Raw genomic sequence first — 17793 nt, 5'->3', positions numbered from 1 at the left:
TGACAGAGTCACTAGTATGAAATATGAGGGGAGGTATGTGTCACACAGGTTGCTAGCCTATGTGAACTGAAACCAGTAAACTTTCTTCCAGCATGTTATATGCTGGGGGTTAACTCTTTTAAAGGGTGTGGTTTTATGGGAATGACGTAGAGAGGGGGGAGTCATTCCCCAGACCTCCCCCTCAGGGTGTGGCTGAGTAAGGTTTAAATGCTCAGTTCTGTTTTTTTTCTCTGTTGTGGTTGGAGAGGCAAGATCTCCAGACTGGTTGAGCTTCAGCTCAAGACAGAGCTGAAGGCTGGGGCTACAACTTGTGTGGGCGAATCCCATATGCATTTGGACTCTGCTATCGTTTATTCTTTTGTTTTGTCGTTTTGCCAGTAAGACTGTGTTTATTTTGCTGGGGTGCAGAGCTTTATGCCGTTTAATAAAGCCTGCAGAGAAAACTCGGATTCCTGAGTCTACTTCCGAAAGCAGCCGAGCGAGTCGTCTTACCACAATACATATATTTATATTTACAAAAGATGAGACAGCACAAGCTAAAGCAAAAAGCAGATGATATGTGCCAGCCTGGAGGTTACAGCCCAATAATCTAATAATATAAGTACAAAAAAGTAGGGAACACACTGTGGGAATATCAAAAATAGTGAACACATTTTTAATTTGCCTTGTGTGCAAAAAAAACCCCAAAAAAACAATGTTTCAGCTTAAAACAAAGACTCTTTGGAGCTGAAATGTTGCTTTTTGCATACATGGCAAATTAATAGTTTATTCACTTTTTTGATATTCCTATAATGTGCTGCCTGCTTTTTTGTACATGTATATATATGTATATATATTTGTATATATATGTATATATATTTGTATATGTATATATATGTTTATAAATGTATATATATGTTTATATATATATATATATATTTATATATATTTATATATTTACCAACATGCTGTTACTGCTTACCTTTAATTACAGTGTCCAGAGCGGTGCAGAAGGTGAAGATTTGACTGCTGCTGTCTGAACACAGTAAGAAGCAGTGAGGTTTGCCGGCAAGTTGGCCACCAGGGCTGCAATAGTAACTTCCTCCTGCGATGAGAACAGGCCTGATATTAGGAATACAATGGCAGGCTGCCCGACATGTTCTCACCGCTGGATGAAGTGAAGTCAAGGATGAGGTTTCAGTCCTCTAATGTGACTGAAAAATAAAGAAAGAAATTATGCTTAAAAAATAATGAATTAATAAAAAATGAACCAAAAATGAAAACAAACATAGTTGGCACTGTTCCATCCATAAAAATCTATAAAAATATAAAAATAATCAACCCCTATGGTTAATTTCACAAACAGAGAAATAATCAAGATGCCAGAATTGTGTTTTTCAGTCCTCTCACCTCACAATTAAATGCAATCAAAACATTGTATCTACCCCGCAATGGTATTGATAAACGTCAGCTCAACATGCATAAAAATAAAGTCTAACATATCTTCGTTAACTGAAGATTAAAATGTTAGAGATCTTGGAAATTGTGCTACAAACCATTTTTCCATTTTTACACAATTTAGAATTTTTTTTAAACATTTTCAACATTTTCTTGTAACACTGTCTACATGTCAGTATTATAGCACACATAGCTATGAATACCAATGAACTGGAGGTCATTTTTCATGAGGAATGGCCAGCTGCCAACAGGCGTTGTCTGGATATGCATCTTGTTTGCAGGAGGCTACGCAAAGATGCTCTATTACTAAAGATACTTGTCATGTAAAGGTTTAGTAATTCTGAAATTACAGTATTCAGTAAAAGTGGCATTTTGAGTTGAATTTGGCGAAAAAACTTGGTAAGTTAGTTATGTTGACCTATGTTTTTCTGGTTTATTGAAAACAGCAAGAAGCTTATACATTTTGCAAATAAATCTAATTTGCAATGGGGGTTCAATAATTTGTTTTGCAATTTAAATGTATGTTCCATAAATACAGAGATACCTATATGGATATGGACCAGTACAACAAACAGCCTCCTAGAGTTTTGCCCATTGTGAAATTCAGTGGGTGTAATGTATGATATGCATGTCCCTTCCAATATTGCCCAGAAAGGCACAGTATGATTTTTTTTTAACAATAAGAATTATAGTGTTATAATGGCTATTTCAACCCCAGAAGCGACAGATATTAACCAAGATCACAGTAGTCAGGCTTAGACTATTGCTGTGCCATATCTCAGTCATATTCTGTAGCATTTCAAGATGGGAAAACATTATTAAAGTAACTGATCAAAAATAGCCCATAATGCTAATTTTGCATGTCCTAAGTCAGATCAATGGTTTTTATACAGCTTGGACCACGTCTTCCTCTACTCACATTCCAAAGAATGAGCCGATCTTGATCCTGGTGAGCAATAGAGAAGAGACAATTCTTGCATGATTATTAGCTTATATACTATGGCCCCGATTCATTGTTAGCACTGTAGCCTTGCAGCACTGGGGTCCTGAGTTCTCCAAGTTTGCGTGGGTTTACTCCGGGTTTTCCATTTTCCCACCACACTCTAAAGAGTATACTGATAGGTAATTTTGACTGTTAGTCCCTTTTCGGGGACAGTGATTATAATGTCTGTAAAGCTCTGTGGAAATAAAGGTGCTAAATAAGTAAGTAAAAAAATAATAGATCAAAATGTTTTCACCAGAAATCTGGTGTTAAACAATTTGATATTTTTTTTTTGCGCAAACAAGGTTGTGCAAAAATGTTGCAACTTTTGGCATTTTCAAGTCAGATTCGCCCAACGAAACCCATTTTGGGGAATAGGGGCATGATGTCACTGCTCATGAAATTCATGATGAGTTGTTACTTGGGATGAGTGGACCCGTGGATATTCGGGTTCTGGTACCCGACCGAATTTTAATCCAAAGTTTGGTTTGGGTACCAGAACTGTACCCGAACTTGAACCTGAACCCGAACCCCATTGAAATCAACGGGAACCTGAACTTTGTATCTCTCTATCTCTCCGCTCGGACTTCACCCGAAACTCCGAACAATGAAACAGCCATGCTGTGACACAACTTACACTAGAATTTTTTTTGTGGCAAGGTGCGCAGAGGCGCATAACACTTTTCAGACAGGCCTCATTTATTAAGATGCATGCTGCTCTTAATGAATAAGGAATGTCTGACTCCAACATGCCTCCGGAGTACTCTCTCGCTCAACTGAAAAATACCAGTCTTGATGAATCGGGGTCTAAATGCATAAAAAGACACAAAGACCCCACCAATATTTCTTATGACATGCTCGTTATAGGGTACTTTGAAATAACTCATTCAAAATATATTATTAAATGCAAAAGGAAAACCAGTAAAATATAGTCAGTGGTACTGCATTATAATATTTTTCCGAAATGTGAAAACATTCATCAAAGATGTGTATTTTATTTCAGTAAAGGTTGTGTTTGTTATAACTGTGTCTTAGGTCTATTTTATGTTCTATCTGTATTGTTCAAAGAGACATAGAAATAATGTCTGGACTCTGGCAGGTTTTCACTAATTGAAGCTAGGTCTTTACTTGTCCTGTGGGTCTTTTTGGTCTTTGTCAGCCTTTGATAGATTATTGTTCCTGTTTAATTGGCAAAGTCTCTTGGATGTCATTGATCTACACCAAAGAATGAGCTAAAGAAACAAGTGAAATAAGTGCAAGGAAATTTATCCTGAAAGAGTCTGAGGAAACTGAGAACAGCATTTAATAATGATTTTGTGATTCACTTCAATAAAAGCTTTAACATTTTAGTAACTCAGAAATCCTCTTTCTCATATTGCAGTCTAACAAACAATATTTAACTAAATCCTGGGTATCAATTGTACTTTCTTCTTACCAAAGTACACTCTATTTTTCTCAACTTGTCAGCTCTGTTAACACATATGATCTGTGAAATTATAAATGTGTTACCCAGCAACAAAAGAATCATTTCACAGAAATAGAGATGGAAAACTGCATGTAAAATATCACACATTGCCATATTTACATCCTTGAGCCTCACATGCAGCTATTAGATCACTATTTCTAGATATTTCACTCCGTGTGCACATCCAACTGACTGTGTTAAAATAAATGGCAATTACAGGACCACAGGCGTCTCTTAGATTTAAATAGTTGAAACACATTTTACATAAATCAATGCTGAAAGTAATTGTAAGAAACTTTGTAATATACTATGTCTTAACTAAAAAATATATTTATTCACTTATTAGCCACTTTTCCTCAATCTCGTGAACATATCATTCAGTCTAAAAAAAATGCTGCAATCTGCATTTTTCGGTACAAAAAAGACTTCCAGCTCACTGAGGGAGGGATCAGTTTACAACTGAGAAATGAGGGCAGAGAAAGGAGAAGCAGAGTGAGTGAGAATAGTAGAGAGAGACACACACATACAATGCTGCTGTTTTCTAGTAGGTTTTTCAGTTTGCCACAAGGCTGAATTCACAGCTACACAGCGTAGTGCAGGAGTTTGCTTATGAATAAAAACAATTAACTTTTTTAAGCTTTGAGTTTTTATATATAAAACTGATTCTTCCTACCAAATAGTGTAACATTACAACTTGCTTTATTGATTGCATCATACAACTAAATGGCAACTGCCTGGTAGGAGCTAGTAATAGCAGAATTTAAACAGATCTATCATGCTGGGAAATTGCCTTCTTTTACTGGAGCTGGTATTTTACAAGTAAATCTTAATATAAAATTTTCCTTAAAGATATCATATAACTTTATGGGAGACACGACAGGGCCGATTTATTAATACTAGCATTACAAACATCAGTCATAATGAATGGTTCCCTGGAATACAATGAACCCAATTTAATAAGTGACGCATATTGCATTATTAATTTGGTGCATCTGTGACTGTAGCACATTTCTGGAATAAGTTACGCAAGTGGCACAACTTTTCATGGACCTTTCCCAATCATGTCTTGCCCATACTTCATTCATAATAACGTGGGTGGCCGGGACTAGTGTGTAGACACCAAATGATGCAATATTTCTGCACAATTTCCAAGTTGCTCAAAATATTGCTACTAGTGATGAGCGAGCATGCTCGTTACTTGAGATTTACGAGCATGCTCGGGTGTTTTCCGAGTATCTTCAGTATGCTCAAATGTTATGTTTAAGTCACTCCATGTCCATGATTTGTTACTGTTTGACAGCTTTAATACATGTGACGAATGCTTGTTTGTTAGGCATTCCTCACATGTATTAAAGTTGTCAAACAGTCGCAAATTATGCACACACAGTGACTCAAACATAACATTTGAGCACGTCGCAAATACTCGGCGAGCACCCGAGCATGCTCGCCAAAAGGGTAAACAGAGTAAGCTCGCTCATCACTAATTGCTATTAATTAAAGTGTTTTCTGCCATAATTCTTAATGAATAGCCCCCAATATGTATAAGAAATATATTTTAGAAAAATATTATAAATACTTTAGTGGCCAAGAAAGGACAATGTGATAATGGCATTACATTAACCTGTTGTTGGTTTGGTGCTTAACTAATATTGTTAAACATAATTTTGGTTCCAAAAATGGAGCAAAACTTTAAAAGGGGCTGTTCAGTCCTAGGTCAAAGACAGAAATCCTGGGTCATACATAGAAATTTGTGGGCATAGCAAAGCACTGAATTGGGCCTCCCCGTGGTCCCTTGCTGATATTAAACAACCTATCAGGCTCATTTGAGTCTGTGGTGAGGTTCTTATGGGAACGACAGAGGGACTCCCCATCTAACTTCTTTGATTCCATGATTTCTGTTAAAGGGAACCTGTCACCAGAAAAAAATGCTATTAACTTGCAGATATGGGGTTAATCTGCAGGTTGATAACATTTTTAACCTGCCCGGCGCCCGCACTTAACCGATCGCTACGGGGAGAAAATGAACTTTATTCCCCCAGCAGCTTTCTGGTTTCAGTCAAAGGGGTGGCACAGGTGCGGGTTCAGTCACCACTCTGACTATACAGAACCGCAGCTACAATGGTGCCGGCCCAGATTGACACTTGCTCTGCATTGGGGCCAGGTGTCAGTCAGTGCTGGGGGCGCAGTTACAGTCGCCGCTTTGTATACTTAGAGCGGTGACTGAGCCATCGTTAGAGCTGCCCCTTGACTGAAACCAGAATGCTGCCAGGGTGAATAAAGTTAACTTTCTCCCCGCAGCGTTCAGCTAAGTGTATACATCAGGCAGGTTAATAATGCTATTAACCTGCAGATTAACCCCATATCGGCAGGTTAATAGCCTTTTTTCTGATGACAGGTTCCCTTTAATCACAGCATTAAAGAGGTCCAACTGTTATGATAAGAGCAACACACAGCAGTGATTGGTGTGTCTGCGGTGTAAAATATCTAGCACCCACCAGGTATGGAGCAGGCTCAGCGCATGAGTCAGCTCCATACAAATCCTACCGACTTCTACTGTATATATTTGGCGAATGTCAAGAAATATGAGTGGATGCTAAGCAGGGGCAAGACTTTTTGGGAATGGGCCCCCCAAGCACACAGTTCATAAATAAGTCTCGTGGCTTGTTGCTATTGGCAGCATACTAGTGTATAATTTTTTTGAACACAAGTAAATAATGTATATTTTCACTGTAAATTTTCTTACATTTGGCAGGAAAACACACAGGCCTTATTTCGTCATTGCGGTTTCACTGACATGACTATTTTTTCTTGTTTTGTGGCATTTGTTGCCATGCTCTTTTTTCCCTGTCTTCTACTTTTTTGTGCCTCTTTAGAGCTAAAATTGACATTATCCTTTCAAATGTTGCATGTTAGTGATCAACTGAGTAAAAAGATGGGGCATTTTCAAAAGTCACAAATGGTGAATTAGGGTAAGCATGTCGATTAGGAAATTCATGATCAAATTGCGGAACACGAAGAAGAAAACAATCAAAACTGAGTAAAGGTAACAAAAGAATCTGTCACCAGGTTTTTTGCTACCTCATCTGAGAACAGCATAATGTAGGAAAAGAGACCCTGATTCCAACAATGTATCATTTAGTTTACTGGGTGCAGCAGTTGTGATACAATCATCGTTTTTATATTTAGCATGCAGCAGAGCTGAAAAATCTAACTCTGCCCACACCAGGCTCTCTATGTACATTGTCTATTGACAGTGAGCTGCTTATCACAGATGAGGGTGTGGTCAGACTAGCAAGAATGTGAGACCTAGTCCAGGCAGCAATAATTTACAGGTGATAAAACCTTTATTTTAAGTATACAACAGCACACAACCAAAAAATGTGACACATCGCTGAAACCTGTGTTTCAGCCCCTATCTCTTGCTGTCTTCAGATTAAATATCAAAAACCTGTGGACAGATTCCCTTTAAAAAGGATACAAACCACAATAGGATATAATTTGAAAATTCACTATTAGAACCATTTTTGCTACAGAAATAAGCCATAAAAATGATGTTGAATTGGAAGCCATAGCATATTAAAAAGTTGCTCTATTTTTTTTCTAAAATGAATAGCCAAGCATACAACTTAAGTGAATTGGAAATTTAAATATTCTACACCACAGACTAAGTTACAGACCAGTTTCATATTTCAGTAGTGGATTTTTATTCATTATTTTTTTCTATTGGTAAGTTTGATTTTAAATAGTTGTATTAGTAATGTACAGCTGGCACATGCTATAAATCAAAAACTGAATTTTCTAAAAAATAAATGAGTAAATAAAAATCGGCAAACAAATGCTCCAGCTTTACACAGAGACCTTATAATAAAACTGGATGCCTATTTTCTCAGTGCAAATGAGGTCTTACAGGAATAAAATCATGGTCTCCATAATTAATGATCACTGTTAGTGATGAGCGAACGTGCTCGCCACTACTCGGTACTCACCCGAGCATCATGGTGCTCGACAAGCTCGGCGCTAGGCAAGTATTTCCGGGTTGCTCGGGCGGGAACTTGAGTCCCCTCCCTGCATGTTTGGCGCTCTTTAGAGAGCCAATGAACATGCAGGGATTGCCTGCCATGCATTGTAATGCTGTAGCCATGTTGGTTGTGGGCATTACAGTGATTGGCTGGTTGCACACTGTCATCAGGTCTATATCAGAATTGGCGCCGCCATGCTCGTCACAGTCACTCCTGATCAGACAGTATAGGGAGAACTGCTGCTGCGTCATGGAGAGATTTGATCGTGTATTAGGTAGTGTAGGGAAAAAAACGTACATTACACATATACAGTACAGACCAAAAGTTTGGACACACCTTCTCATTTAAAGATTATTCGGTATTTTCATGACTATGAAAATTGTACATTCACTCTGAAGGCGTCAAAACTGTGAATTAACACATGTGGAATTATATACTTAACAAAAAAGTGTGAAACAACTGAAAATATGTCTTATATTCTAGGTTCTTCAAAGTAGCCACCTTTTGCTTTGATGACTGCTTTGCACACTCTTGGCATTCTCTTGATGAGCTTCAAGAGGTAGTCACCGGAAATCGTTTTCACTTTACAGGTGTGCCATGTTAGGTTTAATAAGTGGAATTTCTTGCCTTATAAATAAGGTTGGGACCATCAGTTGTGTTGTGCAGAAGTCAGGTGGATACACAGCTGATAGTCATACTGAATAGACTGTTAGAATTTGTATTATGGCAAGAAAAAAGCAGCTAAGTAAAGAAAAACGAGTGGCCATCATTACTTTAAGAAATGAAGGTCAGTCAGTCCGAAAAATTGGGAAAACTTTGCAAGTGTCCCCAAGTGCAGTTGCAAAAACCATCAAGCTCTCCAAAGAAACTGGCTCACATGAGGACCGCCCCAGGAAAGGAAGACCAAGAGTCACCTCTGCTTCTAAGGATAAGTTTATCCGAGTCACCAGCCTCAGAAATCACAGGTTAACAGCAGCTCAGATTAGAGACCAGGTCAATGCCACACAGAGTTCTAGCAGCAGACACATCTCTTCAACAACTGTTAAGAGTAGACTTTGTGCAACAGGCCTTCATGGTAAAATAGCTGCTAGGAAACCACTGCTAAGGACAGGCAACAAGCAGAAGAGACTTGTTTGGGCTAAAGAGCACAAGGAATGGACATTAGACCAGTGGAAATCTGTGCTTTGGTCTGATAAGTCTAAATTTGAGATCTTTGGTTCCAACCTCCGTGTCTTTGTGCGACGCAGAAAAGGTGAACGGATGGGCTTTACATGGCTACCACAGCATCTTGCAGCGGCATGCTATTCCATCCGGTTGGCGTTTAGTTGGACCATCATTTATTTTTCAACAGGACAATGACCCCAAATACACCTCCAGGCTGTGTAAGGGCTATTTGACCAAGAGGGAGAGTGATGGGGTGCTACGCCAGATGACCTGGCCTCCACAGTCACCAGACCTGAACCCAATCGAGATGGTTTGGGTTGAGCTGGACCTCAGAGTGAAGGCAAAAGGGCCAACAAGTGCTAAGCATCTCTGGGAACTCCTTCCAGATTGTTGGAAGACCATTTCCAGTGACTACCTCTTGAAGCTCATCAAGAGAATGCCAAGAGTGTGCAAAGCAGTCATCAAAGCACAAGGTGGCTACTTTGAAGAACCTAGTGTTAGGCGCCAGGCGCTTGCTGGATCAGAAATGGGTTCTGAATCATCAGTGGATTCTGTGGTCTGCCATTCTGGTTCAGCCAGGGCTGATGCTGCTCAGCATCGCCGTCAGTCCCAACGCCTAGCCAATGCACGAGAGGTACAAGTGGTATCTCATGTATTTGTGCCTAGCAACATGAAGCACAGGTTGCGGAGAGAGACTAGGCCACCGCAGCCTAAGTCTAAAATGCATCGCACTGAGCATGCCCGTGATATGGCGCACCGTGATTGGTGGTTCAGGAACCAGCTGACCCGGAGACCTGGCACCGCCTGATTGGTCACAGGCGACGTCACCAATGGTGTGACAGTGGGGCAGGGCTTAGTTTTTAAAAGGTCCGCCCACAAACATGGTGGCGCGCTCAGATCATTTGAGCTAGTTGTTTGGTTGTGCACGCATCTCTCCTGAGCTCCTCTAAGAGCCATATTGAGCGGGTCGGCTCAGTCCGATAGCACGCCGGCTGAGTGCACGAGTACCTGGCGGAAATCACTCCCGCACACTAGCGTCGTCTCCTGTAGCGTAGCGCCTGTACCGTAGACAGGGCTACTGCTCCTAGTCCGGTCACACGTCTCCCTGCAGTTCTTGAAGATAGTGTGAACCGCTTTAGCGCCTATCCCCAAAGCGTAGCGCCTGTATCAAAGACAGGGCTACTGCTGTTCCCACGGTCGCACGTCTCCCTGCGGTTCTTGGAGATTGTGTGAACCGTCTTACCCTTCCGTGTGCTTTAACACGAAGGGCTAAGATTGTTGATAGGTGCGTCGCCGGTCGCTCTGCCTCCGTGCAGTTAACGGAGATAGAGCGTACTGCTATACCCTGTCCGGTGTGAAGATAACACGGAAGGGTTATCTTTAGTTGGTTGTCTTCCCTTCTCACCCGGGAAGAATTCGGCAGCAGTCCACCAGGCTGCATCGCGGACCCCGGGGTCGGTTGCGTTCCTATTTAATAAAGTGTTTGCAACCGTCCCCCTAACATCTAGAATATAAGACATATTTTCAGTTGTTTCACACTTTTTTGTTAAGTATATAATTCCACATGTGTTAATTCATAGTTTTGATGTCTTCAGTGTGAATGTACAATTTTCATAGTCAAGAAAATACCGAAAAATCTTTAAATGAGAAGGTGTGTCCAAACTTTTGGTCTGTACTGTACATCTTAACAAACAGTCCTTCTGAGGACTAATCCATCTGCAGAGATATCAGGCAGGCTGGGTGTATAGGCAGGCGGTGTATATAGCAGACTGCAGTGCATATAGCACAAGAGGCTCCATTCCAGTTCTGTCGGCTGCTGCTGTTAGATATTTATGGAAAGGGCAAGGAATAATTTTTTTTGCATCTTAATCCTCATTATTTGCTTAAAAAGCAATCCAGAGAACACCGTTTTTCTGCGCCATTTGCTTGTTGGCACTGCAGAATACAGCCAGGTCCTTTCCATATTGCAGCGCTAAAAATCCATCTATTTAAAACTGTGTTTTCTCCGTCACACGGATCACATATACATTTTCAGAAAATACTGCAATTTCTGGCCTCCATTAAAAAAAAATTTCAGTGTGTCAGCAAAGTTTTTGACACTGGTTTACTGTTCAAAACAGTTACCTACAGGCCAGGTATTTAAAACTGTGTTTTCTCCGTCACGTGGATTACATATACGTTTTCAGAAAATACTGCCATTTCTGACCTCCATTAAAAAAATGTTTCAGTGTGTCAGTGAAGCAATTAACACCAGATTGCTGTTCAAAATAGTTACCTACAGGCCAGGTATTTAAAACTGTGTTTTCTCCGTCACATGGATCACATATAAATTCGCTCCAAACTCAGTCATTTGTAGTGAGCGTGGAAGATACTGTCCTCCATTTAAAATGGGCAAGGCACGTGGCAAGGGACGGGGAACTGGAAGTGATGGTAAAGGTGCATGCAAAGGCCGAGGTCAAGGCCGTGGGCAAGCCAAAATTGTGCCACAACAAACACCCACATCTTCTCGCCTGACCTTCCTGTCCCAATTTCTAGGGGACCGCAGCACACCACTATTGAACCCAGAGCAGTGTCAAAAGGTTGTTGGTTGGATAGCGGATAATGCTTCCAGTAACTTAGCCACCACCACCACCTCCCTGTCTTCCACACGGTCAAGTCTCAGTAGCCGTGAGTCTGGACCGCATATTCCTCACCCTAATCCTCCTTCCTCCCACAATGCCGAGTACCCAGAGACAACTGATCCCACACTTGGACACTTTGGAGAGCTGTTCACTTTTCCATTTATAGATTTGGGCCTCTCGCCTGGTCCACCTGAAGCAGGGCAAGAGGAGATCGCGTGTAGCGATGCCCAAATATTTGAGCTGCCACGGTCACACGAAGGCGATGGTTGGAAAGTGTCACAAGAGGTGGACGATGATGTGACACAATTGCCAGAAAGTCAGGAGGAGGACCAGGGTGCGGAAGTGGAAGACAAGGTGGTGGATGATATAGTAACTGACCAAACCTGGCAGGAGGACATGCAGAGCGAGGACAGCAGCACCCAGAGGGAGGGAGGCAGAGTACCCCAAAGGGCAAGAAGAAACAGTGTGGTGGCCACAGACAGAAGGCAGACAACCGTTCCTCTTAACACCAACACGAAAGAAGTTGCCAGTACAACTGTTAGGTCTTCCTGAGTCTGGTTGTTTTTTAAAGACTCTGCCGATAACCCCAAAAAGGCCATTTGCAACAACTGCCAGGCCAACATCAGCAGAGGAGGAAAAAAGACCAGCCTGACTACCACCAGCATGATCAGGCACATGGCAGCAAAGCACCCGACTTAGTGGGCCGAACCCCAGGGTCCAGGAGCAGTGTCTGTGGGTGGCACCATTGCTTCTTCCGGTGTTGGGCATGCAAGCCAATCCCCAGTCCATGGTGCATGCGAAGATGCCTCCTGCCCTGCACCTGTCGTTGCACACTCTCAAGTAGCAGCATCAGGAAGCACATCCATGTCCTTGTCCCAGAGCAGCGTTCAGTTGTCCATACCCCAGTGGTTGGAATGCAAGCGCAAATATGCAGCCAACGCCCCACAGTCCACACTACTAAATTCTCACTTTTCACGACTGCTTGCGCTCGAAATGTTGCATTTTAGGCTCATGGAGACGGAAGCATTCCGCAACCTGATGGCGGAGGCCGTCACTCGGTACTCAGTCCCCAGCCGCCACTATTTCTCCCGGTGTGCCGTCCCCGCATTGTACAAGCACATGTCCCAAAACATTAACCGTTCTCTCAACAACGCAGTTACCGGTAAAGTTGACCTAACCATGGACACGTGGACAAGTGCTTGTAGACAGGGACGGTACCTCTCGCTGACGGCACACTGGGTTAACATAGTGGATCCCAGGACCCAGTCGGACCTTGGGACGGAACGCGTCCTGCTGACGCCAAGGATTGCGGGCCCTAGGTCAATCAGGGTTGCCCCCACAGTCTACAGCTCCTGCACCCCATCCTCCTCAGCCTCCTCCTCCTCTTCAGCCTCCATCTCCGAAATGACCACATCAGTCACAAGCTGGAAGCACTTCAGCACTGCCTCGGCCAAGTGCCAACAGGCTGTGCTGAAGCTAATATGCTTAGGTGGAAAACCGCACAATGCTGAAGAGTTGTGGACAGCTCTGAAAGAGCAGGCAGATCTGTGGCTCATACCGCTGAACCTACAGCCAGGCATGGTCGTGTGTGACAATGGCCGGAACCTGGTGGTGGCTCTGAGGCGAGGAGAGCTCACACACGTACCATGCCTCGTCCATGTGCTTAACCTCGTGGTTCAGCGGTTTCTCAAATTCTACCCAGAGCTGCCGGATCTGCTTGTTAAAGTACGCCACCTGTGTGCCTATTTTAGAACGTCAGCTACAGCTTACGCCGCTCTTGCAGTGTTTCAGCAGCGTTTGTAGCTTCCGGCTCATAGACTGGTGTGTGATGTTCCTGCGCGTTGGAACTCTACACTGTAGATGTTGGGAAGAATTTGTGAGCAGAAGAGGGCAGTTGTTGAGTACCAGCATCAACAAGGCCGTCGGTATTCAGTTCAGACTCCACACATAACACCTCAGGAGTGGACATGGATGTCAGACATATGTACCATCCTCCAAAACTTTGAGGACTCCACCAAGATGGTGAGCGGCGATGACGCCATAATTAGCGTCACCATCCCGCTTCTCTGTCTTCTGAAATGCTCTCTCCTCACAATCAAAGAGGATGCATTGCAGGCGGAGCACGATGAGATGGAGCAAGGAATCATACATGGTGATTACACACAGACAAGCTTCATCTCATCCCAATGTGGATTGGGTGACAATGAGGAAGAGGAGGAGGAGGAGGAGGAAGGAGAGGAGCTAGTTTCATGCACTATAGATGGTACTACCTGCACAGCTGTCATACCATCTGTTCAGCGTGGATGGCCAAAGGACAGAGAGGAGGAGGAGGAGGAGAGCATGGTCTGTCATCCTCTTGGTGAGGACACGGAAGTCTTGCCTGTTAGTAGTCTGGCACGCATGGCTGAGTTTATGTTACGCTGACTTTCCCATGACTCTCGCATTCTCAAAATTTTGGGTGACAGTCATTACTGGTTGGTGACACTTCTAGACCCACGTTACAAGGAGAACTTTATATCTCTTATTCCTGAGGCGGACAGGTCTACAAATATGGGGCAGTATCAGAAGGCCCTTGTTGGAGAACTATTAAAAAAATTGCCATCTGAAAACGTTGGAGGCAGAGGGAACACTTCGTTGGACAACCAAGAAGTACAGGCGAGAGAGACACAACTTCAATCCAGCAGAGGCAGGGGAACACTGTCAAAGTTCTGGGATAGTTTTCTCAGACCCTCCCATCGGACAGGCCCTGAGGCGCGGGATACTCTCACAAGGAGTGCAAAGTTTGGGAAGATGCTGAGGGAGTACCTTACCGACAGTACCAACGTCCTCCGTGATTCCGCTGTGCCTTATAATTGTTGGGTATCCAAGCTGGATACGTGGAATGAACTGGCTCTCTATGCTTTGGAGGTCCTGGCCTTCTCTGCCGCCAGCATTTCATTAGAGCGAGTTTTTAGTGCTGCTGGTGGAATTATAACTGATAAGCGCATCCGCCTGTCAACTGTAAATGCTGACAGGCTGACTCTTATAAAAATGAACAAGGGCTAGATTGGGCCAGACTTCTCAACACCACCGAATGATAGCAGCATAACATAAACTCCAATCCACTGTCTTTCCTTGGGAGGTGTATACCCATGCACCTTTTCACACCCACACATGGGTATACGCTTCCTGATTTTGGCTATTTGCTCTTGTCCTCCTCCTTCTCCTCATCCTCCACCACCATATCACCAGGGTGACCGTGGTCCGTGATGCAGCACCCACATAATTTTTCTAAAGGGTGTTTATGATGCCCGTAAAAAAAATTTTTTATTCAGTATGTTCATGTATACCCCCCAGGGGTAAATATTTGTCAGCACATACACTTAGTGCACAGGTATTACAAGTATAGGAGGCCCACTCCTTTCTAATGGGAATATATTTTTATGAAGCCCTCCTCCACGTCTCTTCAAAGGGGCATTGAAGTGCCTCCAAGTTTTTGGCAGCCCTTGCATTCACTGCATAGGCCAACACTATGGGAGACTCTCTCCTTTCTAATGGGAATTTGTCGTTACTGTGGCACTGCTCTGTGTGTCTTTAAATTCTTAGTGGGGTTTTTCCTAAAATTGGTCAGCCATTGGACTCACTGCAAACCCTATAACTGTATAGCAGACTCTCTCCTTTCTAATGGGAACATGTCGTACCTTGTTACTGTGGCCCTGTTCTGTGTGTCTTTAAATTCTTAGTGGGGTTTTTCCTAAAATTGTTATCCGTTGGACTCACTGCATACCCTATAACTGTATAGCAGACCCTCTCCTTTCTAATGGGAACATGTCATGCCTTGTTACTGTGGCCCTGCTCTGTGTGTCTTTAAATTCTTAGTGGGGTTTTTCCTAAAATTGTCAGCCGTTGGACTCACTGCATACCCTATAACTGTATAGCAGACTCTCTCCTTTCTAATGGGAACATGTCGCAACTTGTTACTGTGGCCCTGCTCTGTGTGTCTTTAAATTCTTAGTGGGGTTTTTCCTAAAATTGTCAGCCGTTGGACTCACTGCATACCCTATAACTGTATAGCAGACTCTCTCCTTTCTAATGGGAACATGTTGTACCTTGTTACTGTGGCCCTGCTCCATGTGTCTTTAAATTCTTAGTAGTGTTTTTACTAAAATTGGTCAGCCGTTGAACTCCCTGCATACTCTATAACTGTATAGCATACCCTCTACTTTCTAATGGGAACATCTCGTACCTTGCTACTGTGGCCCTGCTCTGTGTGTCTTTAAATTCTTAGTGGGGTATTTCCTAAAATTGTCAGCCGTTGGACTCAATGCATACCCTATAACTGTATAGCAGACTCTCTCCTTTCTAATGGGAACATGTTGTACTTGTTACTGTGGCCCTGATCCATGTGTCTTTAAATTCTTAGTGGGGTTTTCCCTAATATTGTCAGTCATTGGACTCACTGCAAAACCTATAACTGCAGAGCAGACCCTCTCCTTTCTAAGGGGAACATGTCGTACCTTGTTACTGTGGCCCTGCTCTATGTCTTTAAATTCTTAGTGTTTTTTTTCCAAAATTTTGGCAGCCCTTGCAGTCACAGCAAGGGCATTACCACTATAGGAGACCCGCTCCTTTATAATGGGAACATATTTTTACTGAGACCCTCCTCTACGTCTCTTCAAAGGGATATTGGATTGCGTCTAAATTTTTGGCAGCCCTTGCAGTCACTGGATTTGCAATAACAGTATAGGAGACCCACTTGTTAATAATGGAAACAACAAAGCATAGCCGGCTGATGGCTTTCTAACAATAGCTAGGGCCGACTGCTGGCCTTTTAAGAATAGTAAGGGCCGTCTGATGTCCCAGTAAAAATAGGCTTTAAGACTTTCAGTGTCCCTCCATCATAAATAAAACAGGATGTGTCTGATGATGTGTCAAACAGCACATTGCCAGATAAGGTTGTAAAATGTTAAAATGACATTTCCCGGTGAATTCATTTCTCTTAAAAAAAAACATAAAAAACCCAAAACAATAGGATCTTTCTTTAGTATAAAAAACAGCGTCACCAATTTAACAACAATGTAATCACATTGTTCAGCTCATGCACCTCCTCCTCCATCTCCGAAATGACCACATCAGTCACAAGCTGACAGCACTACAATGGCCAAGCGGCTACAGGCTGTGCTGAAGATAACATGCTTAATGCTTAATTGACAAACCACCCAGCGCTGCAGAGTTGTTGAAAGTTGGTAACACAGTAGCCTGATCTGTGGCTCTCACCGCTGAACATACAGCCAGGCATGGTCGTGTGTGACAATGGGCGGAACCTGGTGACGGAGAAATGACAGCCGGGGTAGATATGGTTTCACTCTATGCCAGTCCTTTCACCGAGCTAAAGAATATGACTTTGGAGAAATACAACTCCAACTGAAAAGCTGTTTCAGATTGAAAAACATTGTGCCCACCAGAGGATTTGATTCTGAGGGCTAACCTTTCTCCCCCGCTCAAGAGCCCAATAGCAGCTGCAAAGTTAGTGCTATCATGGACTCTCCTGAGGTAGAAGCCAAGGCACACCAGAGAATTCTCTGGTGGGACCATCCAACCCTGCCAAGAAGCAGTCCTGGCTAAGAAAAGTGTGTGGAAAGGTTCCAGGACACTCTGTGGCTACTTTTTTACTGAGGAGGAAACACAAGCAAACACGGGGACAACATACAAAGTCCTTGCAGATGTTGTCCTTGCTGGGATTTGAACCCAGGATCCCAGCGCTGCAAGTTTTCAGTGCTAACCACTGATCCAATGTGCTGCTGTTCACCCTCTAATATCTAACAGGCTGGAGAAACTTGCACCTACTGCCACTTCATCTTCAGCTCCTTTGTGAGAAAATGTATTTGGGCAGCCACTCAGTCTACCTAATAAAATTCCTGAGAAGGAAATTGGGGATGGCTTCGCTTCTGGTACTGGGGGCAGTGCTAATACCATGGCTTCGTACTATAATTTGCTGGAAATATTCCAGGCTGGTAGGAGGCAAGCAAATTCCCACAGAAAAGTACCAGCAGTAATGTTCAGGGACCCGCATTTGTAGAAGACGGAGACAACACCAGGAGAAATAGTGACGGCTGGGGACATAGT

General features: G+C 42.9%; 1 protein-coding gene across 4 annotated transcripts in view; it reads right to left on the bottom strand.

Annotated features, from left to right (window-relative positions):
- ARAP2 (ArfGAP with RhoGAP domain, ankyrin repeat and PH domain 2) overlaps positions 1–17793 on the bottom strand; it is a 593408-nt gene that overhangs the window by 105135 nt on the left and 470480 nt on the right. Inside the window, exon 28 of one of the 4 annotated variants that reach the window (XM_073646268.1) lies at positions 2372–2615. The exons of the other annotated variants lie outside the window; for them this stretch is intronic. Within the exon in view, the coding sequence (XP_073502369.1) occupies positions 2509–2615 (107 nt within the window). The 3' untranslated portion in view covers positions 2372–2508. Of the gene's footprint in view, positions 1–2371; positions 2616–17793 lie in introns of those variants that run through there. 4 annotated transcript variants of the gene reach the window in all.

The sequence above is a fragment of the Phyllobates terribilis genome, unplaced genomic scaffold (genome assembly GCF_046119375.1).
Source record: "Phyllobates terribilis strain yellow unplaced genomic scaffold, ASM4611937v1 Scaffold_1__5_contigs__length_1240528914, whole genome shotgun sequence".
NCBI classification, from domain to species: domain Eukaryota; kingdom Metazoa; phylum Chordata; class Amphibia; order Anura; family Dendrobatidae; genus Phyllobates; species Phyllobates terribilis.
The sequence above is the reverse complement of the archived record's forward strand: the minus strand, read 5'-3'. Positions and strand labels throughout refer to the sequence as shown.